The sequence below is a fragment of the Seriola aureovittata genome, chromosome 11, assembly GCF_021018895.1.
Source record: "Seriola aureovittata isolate HTS-2021-v1 ecotype China chromosome 11, ASM2101889v1, whole genome shotgun sequence".
NCBI classification, from domain to species: domain Eukaryota; kingdom Metazoa; phylum Chordata; class Actinopteri; order Carangiformes; family Carangidae; genus Seriola; species Seriola aureovittata.
In genome coordinates this window covers 10,598,232-10,614,595 of record NC_079374.1, presented here as the reverse complement: position 1 = coordinate 10,614,595, position 16,364 = coordinate 10,598,232, and the positions used below count along the sequence as shown (strand labels likewise).

Genomic DNA, 16,364 nt, shown 5'->3' with positions numbered 1-16,364 from the left:
TCTGTTCCAGCATGTGCTCGCACACTTTGTCTGGGGCATTAGGGTGTTAATGGATTACCGAAAGGTGTTGACTCAGGTGTGTGTGTGTGAATGAGGGTGGTACAGGGCTCAAAGTGTGCTGGGATCTAGTTCAGAGAACAGTCTCCACTCCACATTAGTCTCTCATGCGCCCTCTGCCACTCTTCTGCGACCTGTTTTGTTTTTTCTCAGCCTTGCTTCATCCTTTCACTGCCTCACCCCTGCACATTAGTTAGCAGCGTTTATCCTCCGCCTCAGTTTTCTCTTGCAATGTCTCCTCTCTGCGTCGCCTAACAGTCACCTACCCTCAACATGGATATTGGAGGACTGACCACAGTGGTAGCGAATTCTGCTTACATCAATGCCCGTGGAAGCATCGATGGCTCTAATGCTGCAGCGGCCCGGGATAAGAAGTACCATTCTCGCCTCAAACTGCCCCACATCACCGTGTGCGAGGGCCTGGTGGACACACTGGATTTGACCTTTGACTCAATCTGCGTGGAACAGCCTCTTGGCAAACGCCTCTTTAGGGAATTCTTGAATGCAAATCAAGAGTATCATGGGGCTTGCCGTTTGTGGAAAGACATCGAGGACTACGACCTGGCGGAGGATTCTGACAGGGCAAAGAAGGCCTCAAAGATTGTCCAGCGTTACATGGACCCCTCTGCCAAACACTACTGCCCGTTCCTGTCTGAGGAAATCATAGCTAAGGTGAAGGAAAACCAGGAGGCTGTAGGGGATGATTTGTTTGCCACAGCATTGGCCACAACGTTGGACTATCTGCGGGAGGCCCCTTACACTTTCTACCTGGAGAGCTTGTACCTAAAGAGGTTCCTGCAGTGGAAGTGGCTTGAGATGCAGCCCATGGATGCAGACTGGTTCCTAGACTTCCGTGTGCTGGGGAAAGGTGGGTTTGGGGAGGTGTCGGCCTGTCAGATGAAAGCCACAGGGAAACTTTATGCCTGTAAGAAACTCAACAAGAAGAGGCTGAAGAAGAGGAAAGGATATGAGGTGAGAGAACAAATGTCACTCTTGATAATATGCTCCTTTACTCACTTTTGCATTAGGACAGCATAGTTTCTTTCTCAACAGCCCAAACATGTTGAACATGAATGCTCATATAAGTTAATGAAATACATGCTGCAGGTTTTGGGCTTTTTATACTTTGAAATGCATTATATGCCTTTAGATGGTTAGAATATGAAATGTGGCCCTTATTGTGTTTCCTTGTTTCCTTGCATGAGTTTTAAAGGAAACTTTTTAAACAGATATTTTAGCATGTTGTGATTTGATTAATACAGGTGTTTTAGTGGCTTTATGGTCCAGAGAAAGTGCCCTGCACTGAGCAGGCTGCAGTGGTGCTAATCATCTTTGTCCCTGCCTCTGTCTCGTTTAGCTTTAGCCTGCAGTATTAAACACTGAGACAGGGATAGAGTGATTACTGGGAGCTTTAGTGAAAAGCTCTTCTGAATGGATCTCCTTGGCATAGTTATATCTTGCCCTTGACTTGTCTGAGGTCATTCTTTGAAATATACTTCAACATCTTTTCCAATCGGTGTGAACATGAAAACACACTGCATATTTTTCTGCAACCTGTTGGAAGAAAAGTCCCTGCAGTTTTCTTTCTTTTAAAAAGGTCCCTTTTACATTATTTTTCAAAATTGTCTTTCCTAACTTTCCCCTGTAGGGTGCGATGGTGGAGAAGAGGATTCTTGAGAAGGTTCACAGTCGCTTCATTGTGTCATTGGCGTACGCCTTCCAGACAAAGGACGAACTTTGTCTGGTCATGACCATCATGAATGGAGGAGACCTCAAGTAACTTCACATTCTGAAAAACTCTCAGATAAACTCATTGATAGAACAGTGGTAGCACTTATTCGCTGTCCTCTTTCTTCTATGCTGTTGTCTTTTTGGCAGCCTTCATAATTTGGTCAGGTCCTGTGTTTCTGCTATAACTTCATGTCAGAGGGATGTTGTAATATTCCCCAAAGTTAGCTGTGATACCCTCCGGAAATATATTTAACAATCAGGCAAATGTGCCGCCGAGTGGTAGCTCCAAATTACAGAGTCATCACAGTGGGATGGATTAAATGTAATGTCTGTAAATGCGCATGTCTGTAGACAGGCACATGGGTGCAGTTACACACGTGTGGTGGAGACGGAACGAGAATTAGTTACAGTATCTTAATACCATTCAGAGAGTCAGTTGTTGAAGATACACTGGACTGCAGGCTTCCCGCAAACATTTATTCTCGGCAGGCATGGGGCCACAAATTCATTTTGATGACGAGAATATCCCTGAGTGGTTCTTTATAATCAAATTTTAATTCGTGCACACTGTAGTTTGAAAACCGAGAGCATAATGACAGCTAACATGCAAAATGAGCAAAGCCCATGCAACATATTGGCAAGCTGTATATAAAACTCCAAATGAATGTAGATTACATACCTTTTGTACATGACAGAGTCAAAGCTCACCTGTTCCGTCTTCCCTGAAGGTACCACATCTACCTGGTGGATGAGAACAGCCCAGGCTTTGAGGAGCCCAGAGCCTGTTTTTACATTGCTCAGATTATCCAGGGCTTGGAGCACCTCCACCAGAAAAGAATTATCTACAGAGATCTCAAACCAGAGAATGTGCTACTAGATAATGACGGTAATAATTTCTAGTCAAACACAGAGAAATTTGCCCTCATCCTCATCAAGTGCGATTAATGACTGACAAAGATGTCTGTCTGATGTTGAACAGGAAATGTGCGTATATCTGACCTGGGTCTTGCTGTGGAGCTAAAAGAAGGAAAAACACTGACCAAAGGATATGCTGGGACACCAGGTGGGTCTCATCCGCATCCACCAAACAATGAATAAGCAATGTCATATTATTATTATTATATAGGTGTAATCTTACTGTTGAATCACTTTTTCTTTTTAATCGTCGTTTTCACTTTGGTTCTTGCAGGGTACATGGCTCCGGAGATGCTGAAAGGAGAAAAATATGACAGCTCGGTCGACTATTTCACTCTGGGGGTGACACTGTTTGAGTTCATGGCGGCTAAGAACCCATTCAGAAACAGGGGGGAGAAAGTTAGTCGCTTTTTATTGAACCATGAGATTTATTTACCTTGTGCACAAAAATGGCCGACTGCGATGTAAATGAGAGGATGAGAGGTTTCGTCTGTCTGCTCTTCAGGTTGAACGTGAGGAGATGAAAGAGCGCATGCTGACGAGGGTGGTGACCTATCCAGACAATTTCAGTGAGCACGCAAAGTCGCTCTGTGATGGGCTGCTGGCCAAAGAGGTTGATCAGAGGATGGGTTTTAAGAACGGATGCTGTGATGAAATCAGAGCGCACCCATTTTTCAGTGACATCAACTGGAGGAAACTGAATGCAGGTACTATCTATTTCCTTTACTTTCTTGTCTTGTTCAGGCGTAAAATATGTGTTTTGACTTTGGAAATAAATCACTTATTTCCAATTTCTTCAAACCCTGGAAATGTTTTCCTTCCTCCGACAGTTTGATGTTATTTTTAACTTCCATGTCTCACCTCTTCAGGTATCCTACCTCCTCCTTTTGTCCCTGACCCTAAAAGGGTGTATGCTAAAAGTCTGGATGACGTCGGAGCTTTCTCGTCGGTGAAGGGCGTAACCTTGGAGGATCCCGATAAGACCTTTTTTGATGAGTTTTCCTCTGGCAACATCCCCATCCCTTGGCAAGAGGAGATGATCGAGCTGGGTATTTATGGAGAACTCAACGTTTGGGGTCCTGAAGGCAGCATCCCAAACGACCTCCGCAGGGAGTCTATACTAGAGCAGCCAGCCAAGTCATCAACCTGCTGCATATCGTAGAGTCACAGAAACACCTTGAAAACACAGCAGTTATACAGTGTACAGACTCAAATACTCAGGACAGACACAAGTCTCTTCTGAACTTTCCGATTGCAGAATTACAACAGTTTGTGACTCTAAACTTTCATTGATGGGCACAGGAGACAGCAAGAACAGAACAGAGGTGGATTTCCAATCTGGAATGGACTTAACCATTGACTTAGTATTGAAAAGTGAAAATTCTTGACATTATATCCTCACTGGTCCCTACTGTCCATCCCTCACACTCTCTCTTAATGTGTGCATTTGCTACATTATTATAAAGCTTTTAGATTTAAAATGCATTTTTAAAATCAAATTTTTGAGCAGGGATGTAGTTATGTGGTACCTTTGGTGCTAAGTGACAGTCACATGTTGAACATGTAAGATCTTTTATTTCCCTCTATTGCATACGTGCTCCTGTAGGTGCTTTTATTTTCTTAGTTTTTACTCATTAACAGCTAACTGATTACCAAAAGCTAAGGCACCAGAAATGCAAAGTTTGATGCTTCTGGAGCACATTTTCTGTGTTTGTTTCATGGTTAATAAGTGACTCTTTGCACTAAACAGCAGAGCACCTTTGATAAAGGTTTATGTAGATTAGTTATCAAGAGACAAATTTGAATATAGGAGAAATGTTTACAGTAAATCAATTTATTTTTAAAAACAAATTGTTGAACAAAAGTTGAATAAAGTCAGAAATAAATGTATGATAAAGTACTGGCAAATAAAATAGCTTATTAAAGTGGAAATTTGAGTGAGGCACTTCATTTCTGCTTTCTGCGTGACAACATTTATCAGCACTGTCCAGGAATGTCGTGTAAACACAGATCAAAACCAGACTTTCTCTATATTGATTTGAATTGGTGAAAGGACGAGGAATTTCTTGTTTTCTTGAATGTTAAATGTCTTCAACTCTTCTCTCACATCTTCAAAACCTTCAATTTTTCAGAACCCCCCCCCAATCCCCTCCCCTCCTGAAGCTCCTCTGTCACTCCTTTGCTGTGGCCTTGTATATCCTCACGTCCTGCTGGGGGAGCTCAGTGAGCAGCGCGGTGTTAAAGCTGCTCTTAAAGCGCTCTGTGAACTTCAGGTCTGACTGGAACCGGATCTTGTTGGCCCACAACAGAGTCGTTTGACTTCCTGGTCGGCAAAAGTGACGCATGGTTCTCAGCAGTTCCTCGAGACAGTCGTGGTGATAGACTACATCAGCTGCGAGCACGTAGTCGTAGTGGTAGGACGGGTAGGGAAAGTCTCGCTCCAGGTCCTGACCCCAGGATAGGGCGGCCACCTGAGGAGTGTAGCGGGAGCGGCCCTTGGTGTTTCGCAGAAGGTTAAAGGTCAGATTAGACAAGATGTCTGGCAGGTCAGTAGCTGTCACCCAAGCCCCTGGAAAAGAGTACAGAAAAACAAAGCAGCTGAATTACAGGTAGGAAGACCCACAGACAGAAACTGTGAAAGGACTACACCAACTTTTTTTGTGACTGTCTTCCTCGACACGTTGTGTTCCTGCATTATGATCAACATGGACACAGTAATTTTATTTAATTATTTTCACTAACACCTTCCTGCTGCTGTAAATACTTGTTAGCCAACAAAATGTGTGTTAATCCGCACCTGAAAATAGTCCCCAACAAATGCATTGTTTACTCCTGTTTAAGTAATGTTTGCCAAAAGCTACAGTGCCCAGCTGTTTTAGGAAACTACTGAGCCTTTTTTTACTTTTGGAAATTACACAATATATTAGTTAAACTAAATGTGTAATTTAAATACAGTATATTATAATACTGTATTCTAATAAATTACAAGGGGAGGGCAAAAAAATTAAGAAAACATGGCCATTTAATAGCTATAAAGCTGCTTGATTTTAGGATTTGTTTAACAGATTCATGCTGTATTTTGTAATCATTTGTTTTTTGCTTTTCAGAAGTGTTGAATCAGAAAGACCATACAAAAAATGAAAACATAACAAGTGTGGGTTACTAAAAAGTTTGCTGCCTCAAGTGTTGACTCAAGTCATGAATTTGATGCTAAAAACTTCCACCAATTCGACCTTGATCATATCACGAATAATGCATGACCTCACTTGGACCTTGAAACCCTCAGCAAGACCGGCCGCATATTTATAGACAGAGAAGACATTCAGTGTTTAAGGTCTAGGTCTGTTTGGAGGGTCAGTATTGGTTATGTTGAAGTGCTTGTGAATTAATGGTGGTAAACCATGAGACTTCCTTAAATCGTCTGTTGATAGATGTGATGGGAAATAATTGAACACATATGTTTCTACTGCATGCATAATACAGGGGCCAAAGGATGACAGTACCAGTCCAATGATCACTGTGTTCATCCAGATATCTTTACAATTTCTTTACAGTTAATGGCCTGTTTGCAATGCAAGAATTTTGACGTGGGTGGATTGTCGTGGTCTTCAGACAATGAATCCCAGTTGTTTTAGTGACCCCATGATGTTTCCTCGACTCCCACCACCAGGCCGTAATGTTACTTTTGCACAAAAGATGAACAGAGATTTTTATATTTATGCACCAGAGGAAATAAACTCTTTATGGCTTTTCCCTCTAGCATCACAATCAAAAAAGTACCACAATATGTCCTAAAGAAAAAATAGAAAATAACATCTTCAATAAAAAGCGTCATGATTTATACCAATCTGATTATAGAATTGATATATAACTATAATTGTTGGCATTTGAAATCTTGAACAATGTGATAGTTTCATACACTATATACTGTGTAAACTGCAAATGGGCTTCATAGACTTACCGAGCAGACTTGCCACTATGGAGAGTAAACCAGTCCCAGCTCCAATCTCCAGCACGGCTTTGTCCATCAGCTTCACTTGCTGCTGGTTATTCTCCAAAAACTGGCACAAAGCTACGGCCTGCAGAACAAGTGTCATTGTTACATCAGTAACAACCAAGTCAGCGGATGTACAATAACACGGCATCATGGCAGGGCGTACCCCAGGCCAGATCAGAGCACCATAAGTATCTATGGACTCGCGGATGCTGATGTCATGACCAGCAAAATAAAAAGACTCCTTTCCCAGCGCGTAGTAAACACTCGGCTCCCAGATGTTCCTCCGGTCCAAAGCCTCCCCGGCCATCACGTTTTGGTCTGTTAGTGCTGTAAAGCAGGAAGAAGTAGGTTACAGTTCTGCAGACCTACTTTGAAAATCTACTTTTGAAATGACTCATCTGTTCAATCCAGATTTACCTCCATCTGTGGTTTCCTGCTTCACCTGTAGTTTCCCATCCTGGGTCTTGTCATTCGCCTCCTTCTGTTTTCCAGGATTCTCCTGTTGGACCAATCGGCTGACTTTGGACGATCTCTCCATGAGCTCTGAACGCTGTTGAAAAGAGGTTTTGATAAACTATTTGTTGTGGCGTGAGTGCCACTACGGTGTAGCTAAATTTCATGCTTTGGACTATTTTTAAGAGACCTTCGGTTCTTCAGACACGCCTCAGATCAGCTTGTCGTCACAGTGCATTGTTTTTATCCATACCAGCGGCATCAATTCTAGGAATGGCGATGTTTGTCACTCCATCACTTTGGCCCTAAAATATCTCAACATCTCTTTGATGGATTGCCATGGATTTTTGTGCAGACATTCATGATCCCCAGAGTATGAACCTTAACGATTTTGGTAATCCCCTGACTATTCCTCTAGCGCCACCAGCAGGTCAAACATTTCACTTACCTTGTGAAATATCTCAACACCTGCTGGATGGAATGGCACATTTTGTACAGACATCCTCTATATACTTCCTACATATCATCTCCTTTGATGGGAAAATCTTATTACAATTCACAATACCTCTCTAATATACCCAATTCTTACCTCCCCCATTTAACACATTCATATTTCAGAAAAATGTTGGAGACAGATTAACTATGGGTTAGAAAGGAGGAAAACACCCTTTAGCCAGACAGCCTTTACAATAAGAGCTTTCCATCTTTCCTTTGCACGTAATCGTAAACCGGAGCAGTTTTCTGTTTGGGTTTCCTATTGTCTCTCCTCTGGTTTAACCTTTGTCGTCTGTAATGAAAGGTGATTTGTCTGAACAGATGAATCATCCTACTGACTTTGGTGATTCTCTGTCTTCTCCTCTAGTGCCACCATGAGGTTGACATTTGTGGTTTGGGGTGAAATTTCTCAACACATCATCTTGGACTTTTCATTTTGTGCCACCAAACACCTGCAAAACTATGGACATTCCCATCTGCCTCAGCAGAACTTGTTTAGTGCTAATTAGCAAATGTTAGCATGCTATAACATGATAAATACATCTAGAAGATGTATCTTACATCTTACAAGATGGTGAACATGGCGAGCATTGTCAGTGTGAGCATTCAAAAACATTTGGCTCTAAACACCTGGCTCTCTAAAATGATCAGTTTATTTTAAAATTGATTTTACCCCCATACAATATATTTGACAAGTACAAATCTGTTTTGAAATAATCAGTGTTTCATATTGAAATTGCGTTTCCTGGAATTTCATGTCAGCATGTCTTCACAGCTCTTCCAGTAGTTCGATTTTCATAAACATTCGACCTGTTGCAGATTCTTAAGCGACGAGCTGTGTTTATTTTTAGTGTGTTTTGCTTTTGTTGTGACCTATTTGAAGTTCAGTAAAAGTTGGAATGGATTCTGAATGGACTCGATTTAGTTCACTAGTCTCCTTGTCTGTCAGTGCACTGCTGCCTGGAGCCCAGAAACACAGCTGGTTAAACCCTGAGGTCAACAAGCTACATACAGGGATGCACAGGATACATTGGGCTGCTCTTTATCTAAGATGCACATCACATTCAGCTCGACTTCCATGCAAATATGAAGGAGACAGTTTGACATGATTCAAAAAATTAATAACAGTCACGTGAAATCTGTGAATTTGATCAATTCAATCATTCAATCATTTTGATCTTTTTTTCTTCTTCTTTTTCTTTTTTACCGAAAAGGTCAAAACCCCCCCCCCCCCAAAAAAGAAAAGTCTTTAAATATGTTGCTGATGCGAATGTGTGAAACCTACCTGTCTGAATCTGTGGCCTCTTATCTCTCTTTTCTCGTTGCGTGTGCACTTCTCTCCGCTGTGTTCTTGTGTTTATAGAAGCAGCATCATCTATGACACACCCCTGAGCGAGGCGGTGGTCTCAGGGGTCTCTGACAGCCAGATCTGAGAGACAAAAGCGAACAGACAAACAGATTTATAACGTCTGACAGAGACAGATACATAAACCGGACCCCTCCAAGCACTCTAATGTCAAATCTTGTTGTCAGTTGTGTGTATTCTGTGCATCTTCCAGCATTTTGTTTACTCTGTAGATTTTTCACAACATCTGTGAGAAGCTTCTTATTATTCCCTCCTTTCATCCTTAATGAACCGACATCTGGCTGCAGGAGTTCCAGGTAGGGACATGCAAACATTTGACAACAAAATGTATTCACACTGTGCACTGCGCCAGGATATTAGCATATTTATGTTTGTCCTGGGAGGGTTCTGGGCAGATCTGCATGAGGCCTGTCATGGACGTGTGAGACGGATGTGTGCCACCTGGCATGCTCCCCGGAAAATAGTGTTAATTTCTAATGCAGTGGAGTGGAGTAAACTGTTTACCAGGGCCCAACCTGGAGCAAACACTTCCACCTTTCATACCTTTATCTTATACCTACTATGTTGCACATAAACACACTGTACTGAAGTCTGCCAGTCAACGACAGAATAAAACATTTAGTTGGACAACAAATACAGCAACACAGAGGTGAGCAGCAGCTGTTTAAACCCCAGTGAGAAACTGTGTCAACTTTAGAAAAGCCAGGGAATCATCTCTGGGAAAACTGGAACACTATTTCATGGGGCTCTGTGAACATGTTCAGGGTGGTTGGAGGGGCAGAACCTCCAAAACCTCTCCCCACAATATATCAGTGATAATATCATCAGTGCTAAACAGGGAAAACTTCTTTAATTGCATACCCGGATTTCAACATTAGCATTTTTCAAACTATTATTGGGGATTTATGCCTTTGTTGAATAGCAACAGGAGAGGTGATAAGAAATGAAGGGAAGAAATGCTTGCAATGTTTTATTAATGACACATTGTTACCAATGATCCCCCGGATAATTTTCACAATGTCCCTTAGTGTGACGAGAGACAAACAACATATGCCAACCTATTGGATCAGTATTAGTCAAGATTTATACATTGAGGTGGATTTTTCAGCTCCGACAGGTTTTATGAGTCCGTAAATTCATTTTCAAACATTTCAGGAAATGAGTGGAAGCTGATACTTAAAATGAAAACAAACATATATTAAAAAAAATGTTTATAGAATACATTCAGAAATGGTCCAAAATACAAGATTTGTTGCAAACACACTGGTTCTGCACCGAGCTGAAGGGATTTCTCCATAAAATTTGGATCTCTGAGCACGCACGTTTGAGAAATTTCTTTAGAGCATTTCAAACATTGTCATGTGTCCATACGACACTGCCGTGCTCACGGCCATAAACAGCACAGATGAACGAAGTAAACAGATTAGTGCTGGCATGTAGGTGCACTATAAAAGGCTGCGGTGTAAACATTTGTTAAGAGTCGGTTTTTGAGCCACCAGCAGAGTCCAGCCTTTAATGCAAACAACACAGCAGAGTGTGGATACAGGGTAACAAGTGTTTGTAAGCTGGGCTGTAGGGCTTTAGGTGGGAGGATTCACAGCCTCAGTGCACACACACACACACACACACACACACACACACACAGATCCCAGCAAACAACTGGTTGTACTGCATGAACCTAGAAAATGACTTGAAGTGACAGATGCAAGCAGCAACACTGAGTCACCCTCATCTAAACAGCAACACTAATAATCAGTCAGTATGTAGAGTCAGAGTATTAGGGTATTTCCACTGCTCTGTTTCAGCCGTTAATAATAACTTATGAATGAGGTTTTGCATAGACTGTCTAGTTTTGCCAAAAATTATTCCAGTTTTTTTTTTTATTACATTATTCATCAGTTTTGATGCGTGTACGCGTCTGGTGATGATGACTAACCAGATCGGATTATGCACAGAGTCTAAAAATATGATTTTGTAATGTACTCCGCAAAGCTGTTGGATATATCTCTCCAGTAAGAGATTGGAGATGCACATTCAACTGTGATCTCTTAAATCCAACAAAAGTCACTTTTCATGGTAGAGGAACAATGGAGAATCTGCATGTGCCACATGTGTCAAAGATTATATTTCTGTAAAAAAAAAAGGTTTACACTGGGCTGTTAGTCACATTAATTAATGAGTTTGTGTGTGGTGGTGGTGGATGTATGTATATGTGGAACAGTTAGCAATTAAAATAGAAGGATAAAGAGCTGCCAGTCATCACCTTACAGTTGGTAATCCTCACCTCCACATCCAAAGGTCAGGAAAAGGTTGTGTAGGCCAGTGGAAAATGAGTCACAGTCACACACAGCAACATGTGAGGCCGGGCAGGCTTTACAGTAGCTGCATGTGCAGCATGAGTGTGTTAATACATCAGTTAGTGGGTGATAAGCTCCTGTAATTTTAAAGTGTAGGATTGGATTGGTGTTCGATGGGTCTAGATGGCATAGAACATAAACCTACAGTGTGTATTCAGCCAGCAATGTTGCAGACAGTGAACCTGAAATCGAAAATCTGAGTGTGGACAGCTTTTGCTGCCATGACAGCTTTTTGGCATCAGAACAGATCTGTCTCTTGGACACAGAGACTCTTTCCTGATCCTGTAATATAAACCAGAATTCCTGGACTCCATGGGTTTAGTGAGGATGTCGTGTCTGGGTCCTGGATGGGCTGGAGGTTTAGATACACCTGTCAGACTGATGGTTGTATATTTCCTGATAAACACTCCTCATCACCTAAACCTCAACAAGGCTCCACGCTGAGAGAGAAAGTAAAGCTTGAATTTATACACATGACATTATCAGGTGTGTTATAATGTGCGTATGGTGGGCTGAATGTATTTGAATGTACTCAAAAGTCTGCCATAATGTCTGCAGGTATACATTTAATTGAGCTTTAAAAAAAAAAAAAAAAAACAATATACAGGAATAATCACAACAAGCGCATGAATAAAATATCAGGTTTTCTTTTTTACCAATGAGTGTAATGTACAACATACTTAGAGGCCCTCTGGTTTAATAGTAGTATTCCATAAATTGTGTTATGTTCCTTTAAGTTATTGTATGGTGTCAGTCCCTTTGCTTTACAAGATATGATTTCAAACTAAAAGAAAAAGCAACAATCTCTTCTTCACATCAGACAAAGAAGCAGAAGGCGGCGAGAGCTTGCTGTACGTTCACTAAACTGGGTGGGAGCAGATGAAAGTCAGAGGTTCCCAGCACGTGAAGTCATTGAATTTTCCATTTGCTGAAAGACAGACAAGCAATGCAACAATGTTCAATAGTCATGTCTGGTAAAACATTAAAGGAAAAAGAATGATCTGTGTGCCTTCGGGTCACTTTACATGTAAACATTCTTCCTGTATTTATATGTATAAATAGTGAAACAATATTTTTCATGACGTTTAACTGTGCTGTATTTTGATTGATAATTATTTGCAAATATGCCTTATTTCAAGTCAGATTTAGATCTGAGTTTGTGCTGAAATGACACCAGTGTAAGGACAGTTTAAAAGTGCTTAAGGAACATGAATGCTTAGAAAGTTGGCGAAAGTAAACCAAACTGCAGCTCTGCAGAGGGATAACAACAAACTGACACCTACCAAATATCAGCAATTCCAGACAGTCCTCCACATCTGCTGTGTTATTGGGCTCCCCTGACAGCCAATCAGCATAGCCCCAGTGGGATCCATCCAACCAGATAAAGCGACCGGTCTGACAGATAACAGGAGATTAATGAGGTGCAATCAGACAGAGGAGTCATTTATTCTATTCATTCTCCAGATAAAAACACAACCATGAAACGAACCACTCTCACTGTGTGATTAGTGAATGGTAAAATTATGAATTTGTATTTTCAGCAACAGATTCGACCACCCACTCCTGGGCTGAACATACTCACCTCCAAATATCGGATTCCTCCAATCCAGGTGCGTGGGAGTCTCCCGTTTAACGGCGGAATCATGTTCATCACTTCTCGGTGGATGTATGAGCTTGTGATGGAGGCCAAGTGGCCGCCAGGGAACCGTGACTGGCAGAACAACTGAAAGGAATTATTGAGACAGTGACAGTGGGATTAGGCATATTATCAAGTGTGTGTCTGTCCTAAAGAAAACTCACTTTTTAAATAGTTTCTGAATCATCTTTCCAGATTGTGGAGAATGTGTAAATACCTCAGCATCTTCAGCCGTCTTTGGTCCTTCGAAGAACTGATAACGCTTCCCCTCAATTATCACACTGGAAGAATAGCGCTGCCCTGTGGCAAGAAGGTGAAATTACAACATTTTCAATCATGCTGCTCATGAAAGGAGAGACTTGCACTGTTTAAGTCTATTTGAAAACAGAACTAAACATGCACACATGAACTCAGAGACAGTTTCCTGTCCATATGAGGAGATCCCCTTGTAACACAATTCAAATGCAAGTGATGGGGTCAAAATCCATAATCCTCCTTCTGTGTAAAAATGCTTCTGTAAATTCCTTCTTAATTTCATCAGAAACAATCTGAGTTTGACAAAATCAATTGACTAATCAATTGATCAATCAGTTTACAATATTTTTAGCACCAAATTTCCACTTTCTGTTACTCTGCCTCCACTGCTGCTCAGCGAGGAAACGTGGTTCAGAGAGAATTTGGTCCAGCTGAATATTAGAAGTTATTTTTATGTATAAAACACGAGAGCTCCAGACGTGAAGAGGGGGCTGGGCATCATGATCAAAAACACGATTCTGGGATTCATTTTGCTTTGTCTGCTATGTGACCCAAGGCTTTGATATATTGTGAAGGAGCTTCTGCTGTTTAGAGAAAAAAACTCTCACCCCCACGGGGTGAGTGCAGTGTTCAAAATACTCAAAAGACCAGTGAATGTCCACACCAAAGAATTTAGTTCAAATTGTTTAGTGAATCTTTTCAGCAAGCAATGAACAATTACAGAATTCTGGATCAGATGTGCCTTTTCCTAACCAATAACAAGTGTTGGTCAGTCCACAGGCCGACAAACTAACTTTCCCTGATCCAGTGTATTTATACAAGTACAAACAAAGAAATGTGCACGGGCGTTTTGTCGTCTTCTGATTGGCTCTGCTGGCTTCCTCCTTCCCGTCTGACCCCGACCTCAAATGTAACCTAAAGCTCAGCACGCTCAAAGGAAAACAGTTAATGTATACGTATAAATTACCACTTATCTACCTCTGTTACCTCTGGCTCCCCCCTTTTTCTCAAAAAGAAGCAATTTTTACACAACTCTTTCTCTGGAATTGTGTTAGAAAGGGATCGTTTACATTGAGCATGCGAGTGTTGTATTAAGAATTTTAAAATATATGAACCTTTCGTTTGAAGTAAAGCCAGTTACGCTATGTGTACACACCTGTGCATAATATTTCATTTACATGTTCCTTTGCTTGTCTTGTTTTAGTGATTATCTTCTCTCTACAGGGTTTTTACCTCCTTCTCTCATGAAAGCGTTCTCTTCTCTTTCAGGCACCACACCAGTCTGAGTGTCATCAAAAGGACCGTCTCTCTCCAGGACTAACTCACTCAATGGTCCGTTCATCATTGAATAGTCTGACCTCTCCGCTGTGCGAGAGTTTTGCTCCATCTCAATCTTGGCCTCCTCATTGGGGAATAAGTCTGAAGTTGAAATCTGCTGCCCCATAATGTCCAACGCTGGCCCTTCTTCCATGATAGCACCACCTGGTATGACCTCTTGATTTTGAAATGGCTCTTCCCCCATCTCAGGCTGCAGCTGCATAATTGGTTCTTCATCTGAAGCGTAGTCCATCCTCCTTATGTGCCCCTCCTCATCTGGCAGAGTTTCAACGACAGGATCTTGACTGTTAAATGCTGCTATCAAAGACTTCTCCACCTCTGACAGCTCCGCATCACTCCCTTCCTCTCCAAACAAGTTGTCGTCATCCAGCGGCTCCAACTCCATCGGCTCATCCACCGTTTCATATTGTCTCTCCATGTCAATGTGCCTCTCCTCATCCTGGTTCTCCTCAGGTTCCAACTCCATTTGAACATCTGGCACCACCTTAACCTCCGATTCCACCTTAAAGTCTTGGTTGACTTCGAGTTCTGGCTCCATCTCAAGTTCTGCTATCAAGTTAGCCTCTGGTTCAGCCATAACATCTGGATTCATATTTACTTCTGGCTCCGGCTCCACCTGAACTTCTGGCTCTGGTTTAACATCTGGCTCTGCTTTCAGCTCCTGCTCCACCTTAACTTCTGGCTCCACCTTAACTTCTGGATCTTCTTTCAGCTCCTGCTCCACCTGAACTTCTGGCTCCACCTTAACTTCTGGATCTTCTTTCAGCTCCTGCTCCACCTTAACTTTTGGCTCCACCTTAACTTCTGGATCTGCTTTCAGCTCCTGCTCCACCTTAACCTCTGGCTCCACCTTAACTTCTGGCTCTGCTTTGAGCTCCTGCTCCACCTTAACTTGTGGCTCCACCTTAACTTCTGGCTCTGCTTTAACCTCTTGCTCCACCTTAACTTCTGGCTCCACCTTAACTTCTGGCTCTGCTTTAACCTCTTGCTTCACCTTAACTTCTGGCTCCACCTTAACTTCTGGCTCTGCTTTAACCTCTTGCTTCACCTTAACTTCTGGCTCCACCTTAACTTCTGGCTCTGCTTTAACCTCTTGCTTCACCACACTCTGGCTCTGGCTCCCGTCCATGTCCTGTCTGAGCTGTGGTGCAGGATCCTCCACCTCCACATGACCCTGTAGAGGAACCAGATCTCCCAGCAGAGGGCTCTCGTCTTCTTTAACCAAATCAAGATTTTGTGCCACACCAGGAGGAAACGGGGGCATCGACAGAGCCACTGCAAAAAGTAAACAAGAACAATTACATCTGAAATCAGACAGATCCAATTCCCTGCACCCATCATGTAAAAGACCCCCTCTAATAGGAGCAAGACAGCCAGACTGAAAGAGACACAAAACAACTACAGACAGCATGTCTGTGTTGTGTACCTCTTCTCTTTAATCTTGCATCTCTTTGTAGTTGTTTAGTGCGTCTTTGTGGGTGTGCTGTGTCTCTTCTGATTGATTTCGATTTTGATTTGAATTTGATTTGTCTTCGCGATCATGTCGCTTTTTGGTAATTTTGCATCTTTTTGTGGTTGTTTTGTACCTCTGTGTCTCTATAGTCATTTTGTGTGTCTTTGTAGTCATGTGGTTTCTTTTTGTAGTTGTTTAGCATCACTTTGATTGACTTTCCAGTGAGACCTGCTTTCCTGCGCCTAGTAGGCCTGTTCAGTAATCCATCCATGCCTACACGTTTCATAATGCAGATACAACTAGGATCTTGG

At 42.0% G+C, this 16,364-nt stretch overlaps 2 protein-coding genes across 3 annotated transcripts; one reads left to right on the top strand and one right to left on the bottom strand.

Moving 5' to 3' along the window:
• The first annotated feature begins 6 nt into the window (after positions 1 to 6).
• LOC130177151 (rhodopsin kinase GRK1-like) lies at positions 7 to 4,370 on the top strand. Its single transcript, XM_056388617.1, has 7 exons — positions 7 to 1,029; positions 1,706 to 1,833; positions 2,517 to 2,674; positions 2,768 to 2,851; positions 2,978 to 3,102; positions 3,209 to 3,410; positions 3,573 to 4,370. Exons 1-7 carry the CDS (start codon positions 331 to 333, stop codon positions 3,863 to 3,865), a joined length of 1,689 nt encoding a protein of 562 aa, XP_056244592.1. The 5' UTR covers positions 7 to 330; the 3' UTR covers positions 3,866 to 4,370.
• A 158-nt stretch (positions 4,371 to 4,528) lies between these two features.
• LOC130177150 (protein-lysine methyltransferase METTL21C-like) lies at positions 4,529 to 9,046 on the bottom strand. Of its 2 annotated transcripts, none has more exons than XM_056388614.1 (4): positions 8,934 to 9,046; positions 7,118 to 7,250; positions 6,665 to 7,027; positions 4,529 to 5,272 (listed from the first exon to the last, which is right to left on the bottom strand). In XM_056388614.1, exons 2-4 carry the CDS (start codon positions 7,236 to 7,238, stop codon positions 4,875 to 4,877), a joined length of 882 nt encoding a protein of 293 aa, XP_056244589.1. In that variant the 5' UTR covers positions 7,239 to 7,250; positions 8,934 to 9,046; the 3' UTR covers positions 4,529 to 4,874. The 2 variants fall into 2 exon arrangements, with proteins under 2 accessions (XP_056244589.1, XP_056244591.1); XM_056388616.1 differs by lacking the exon at positions 8,934 to 9,046 and having other exon boundaries at positions 4,537 to 5,272; positions 6,665 to 6,782; positions 6,864 to 7,027; positions 7,118 to 7,824.
• Positions 9,047 to 16,364: the final 7,318 nt, after the last annotated feature.

What these genes read in the sequence shown, in the direction of transcription:
- LOC130177151 (XM_056388617.1), top strand. Translation starts at nt 331, where the DNA reads ATGGATATTGGAGGACTGACCACAGTGGTAGCGAATTCTGCTTACATC. An exon ending in AGGATATGCTGGGACACCAG is followed by an intron (nt 2,852 to 2,977) that starts GTGGGTCTCATC and finishes TGGTTCTTGCAG; the next exon opens with GGTACATGGCTCCGGAGATG. An exon ending in TCAGAAACAGGGGGGAGAAA is followed by an intron (nt 3,103 to 3,208) that starts GTTAGTCGCTTT and finishes TCTGCTCTTCAG; the next exon opens with GTTGAACGTGAGGAGATGAA.
- LOC130177150 (XM_056388614.1), bottom strand. Translation starts at nt 7,238, where the DNA reads ATGGAGAGATCGTCCAAAGTCAGCCGATTGGTCCAACAGGAGAATCCT. An exon ending in GCAGGAAACCACAGATGGAG is followed by an intron (nt 7,028 to 7,117) that starts GTAAATCTGGAT and finishes CCTGCTTTACAG; the next exon opens with CACTAACAGACCAAAACGTG. An exon ending in CATAGTGGCAAGTCTGCTCG is followed by an intron (nt 5,273 to 6,664) that starts GTAAGTCTATGA and finishes ACTCTTTTCCAG; the next exon opens with GGGCTTGGGTGACAGCTACT.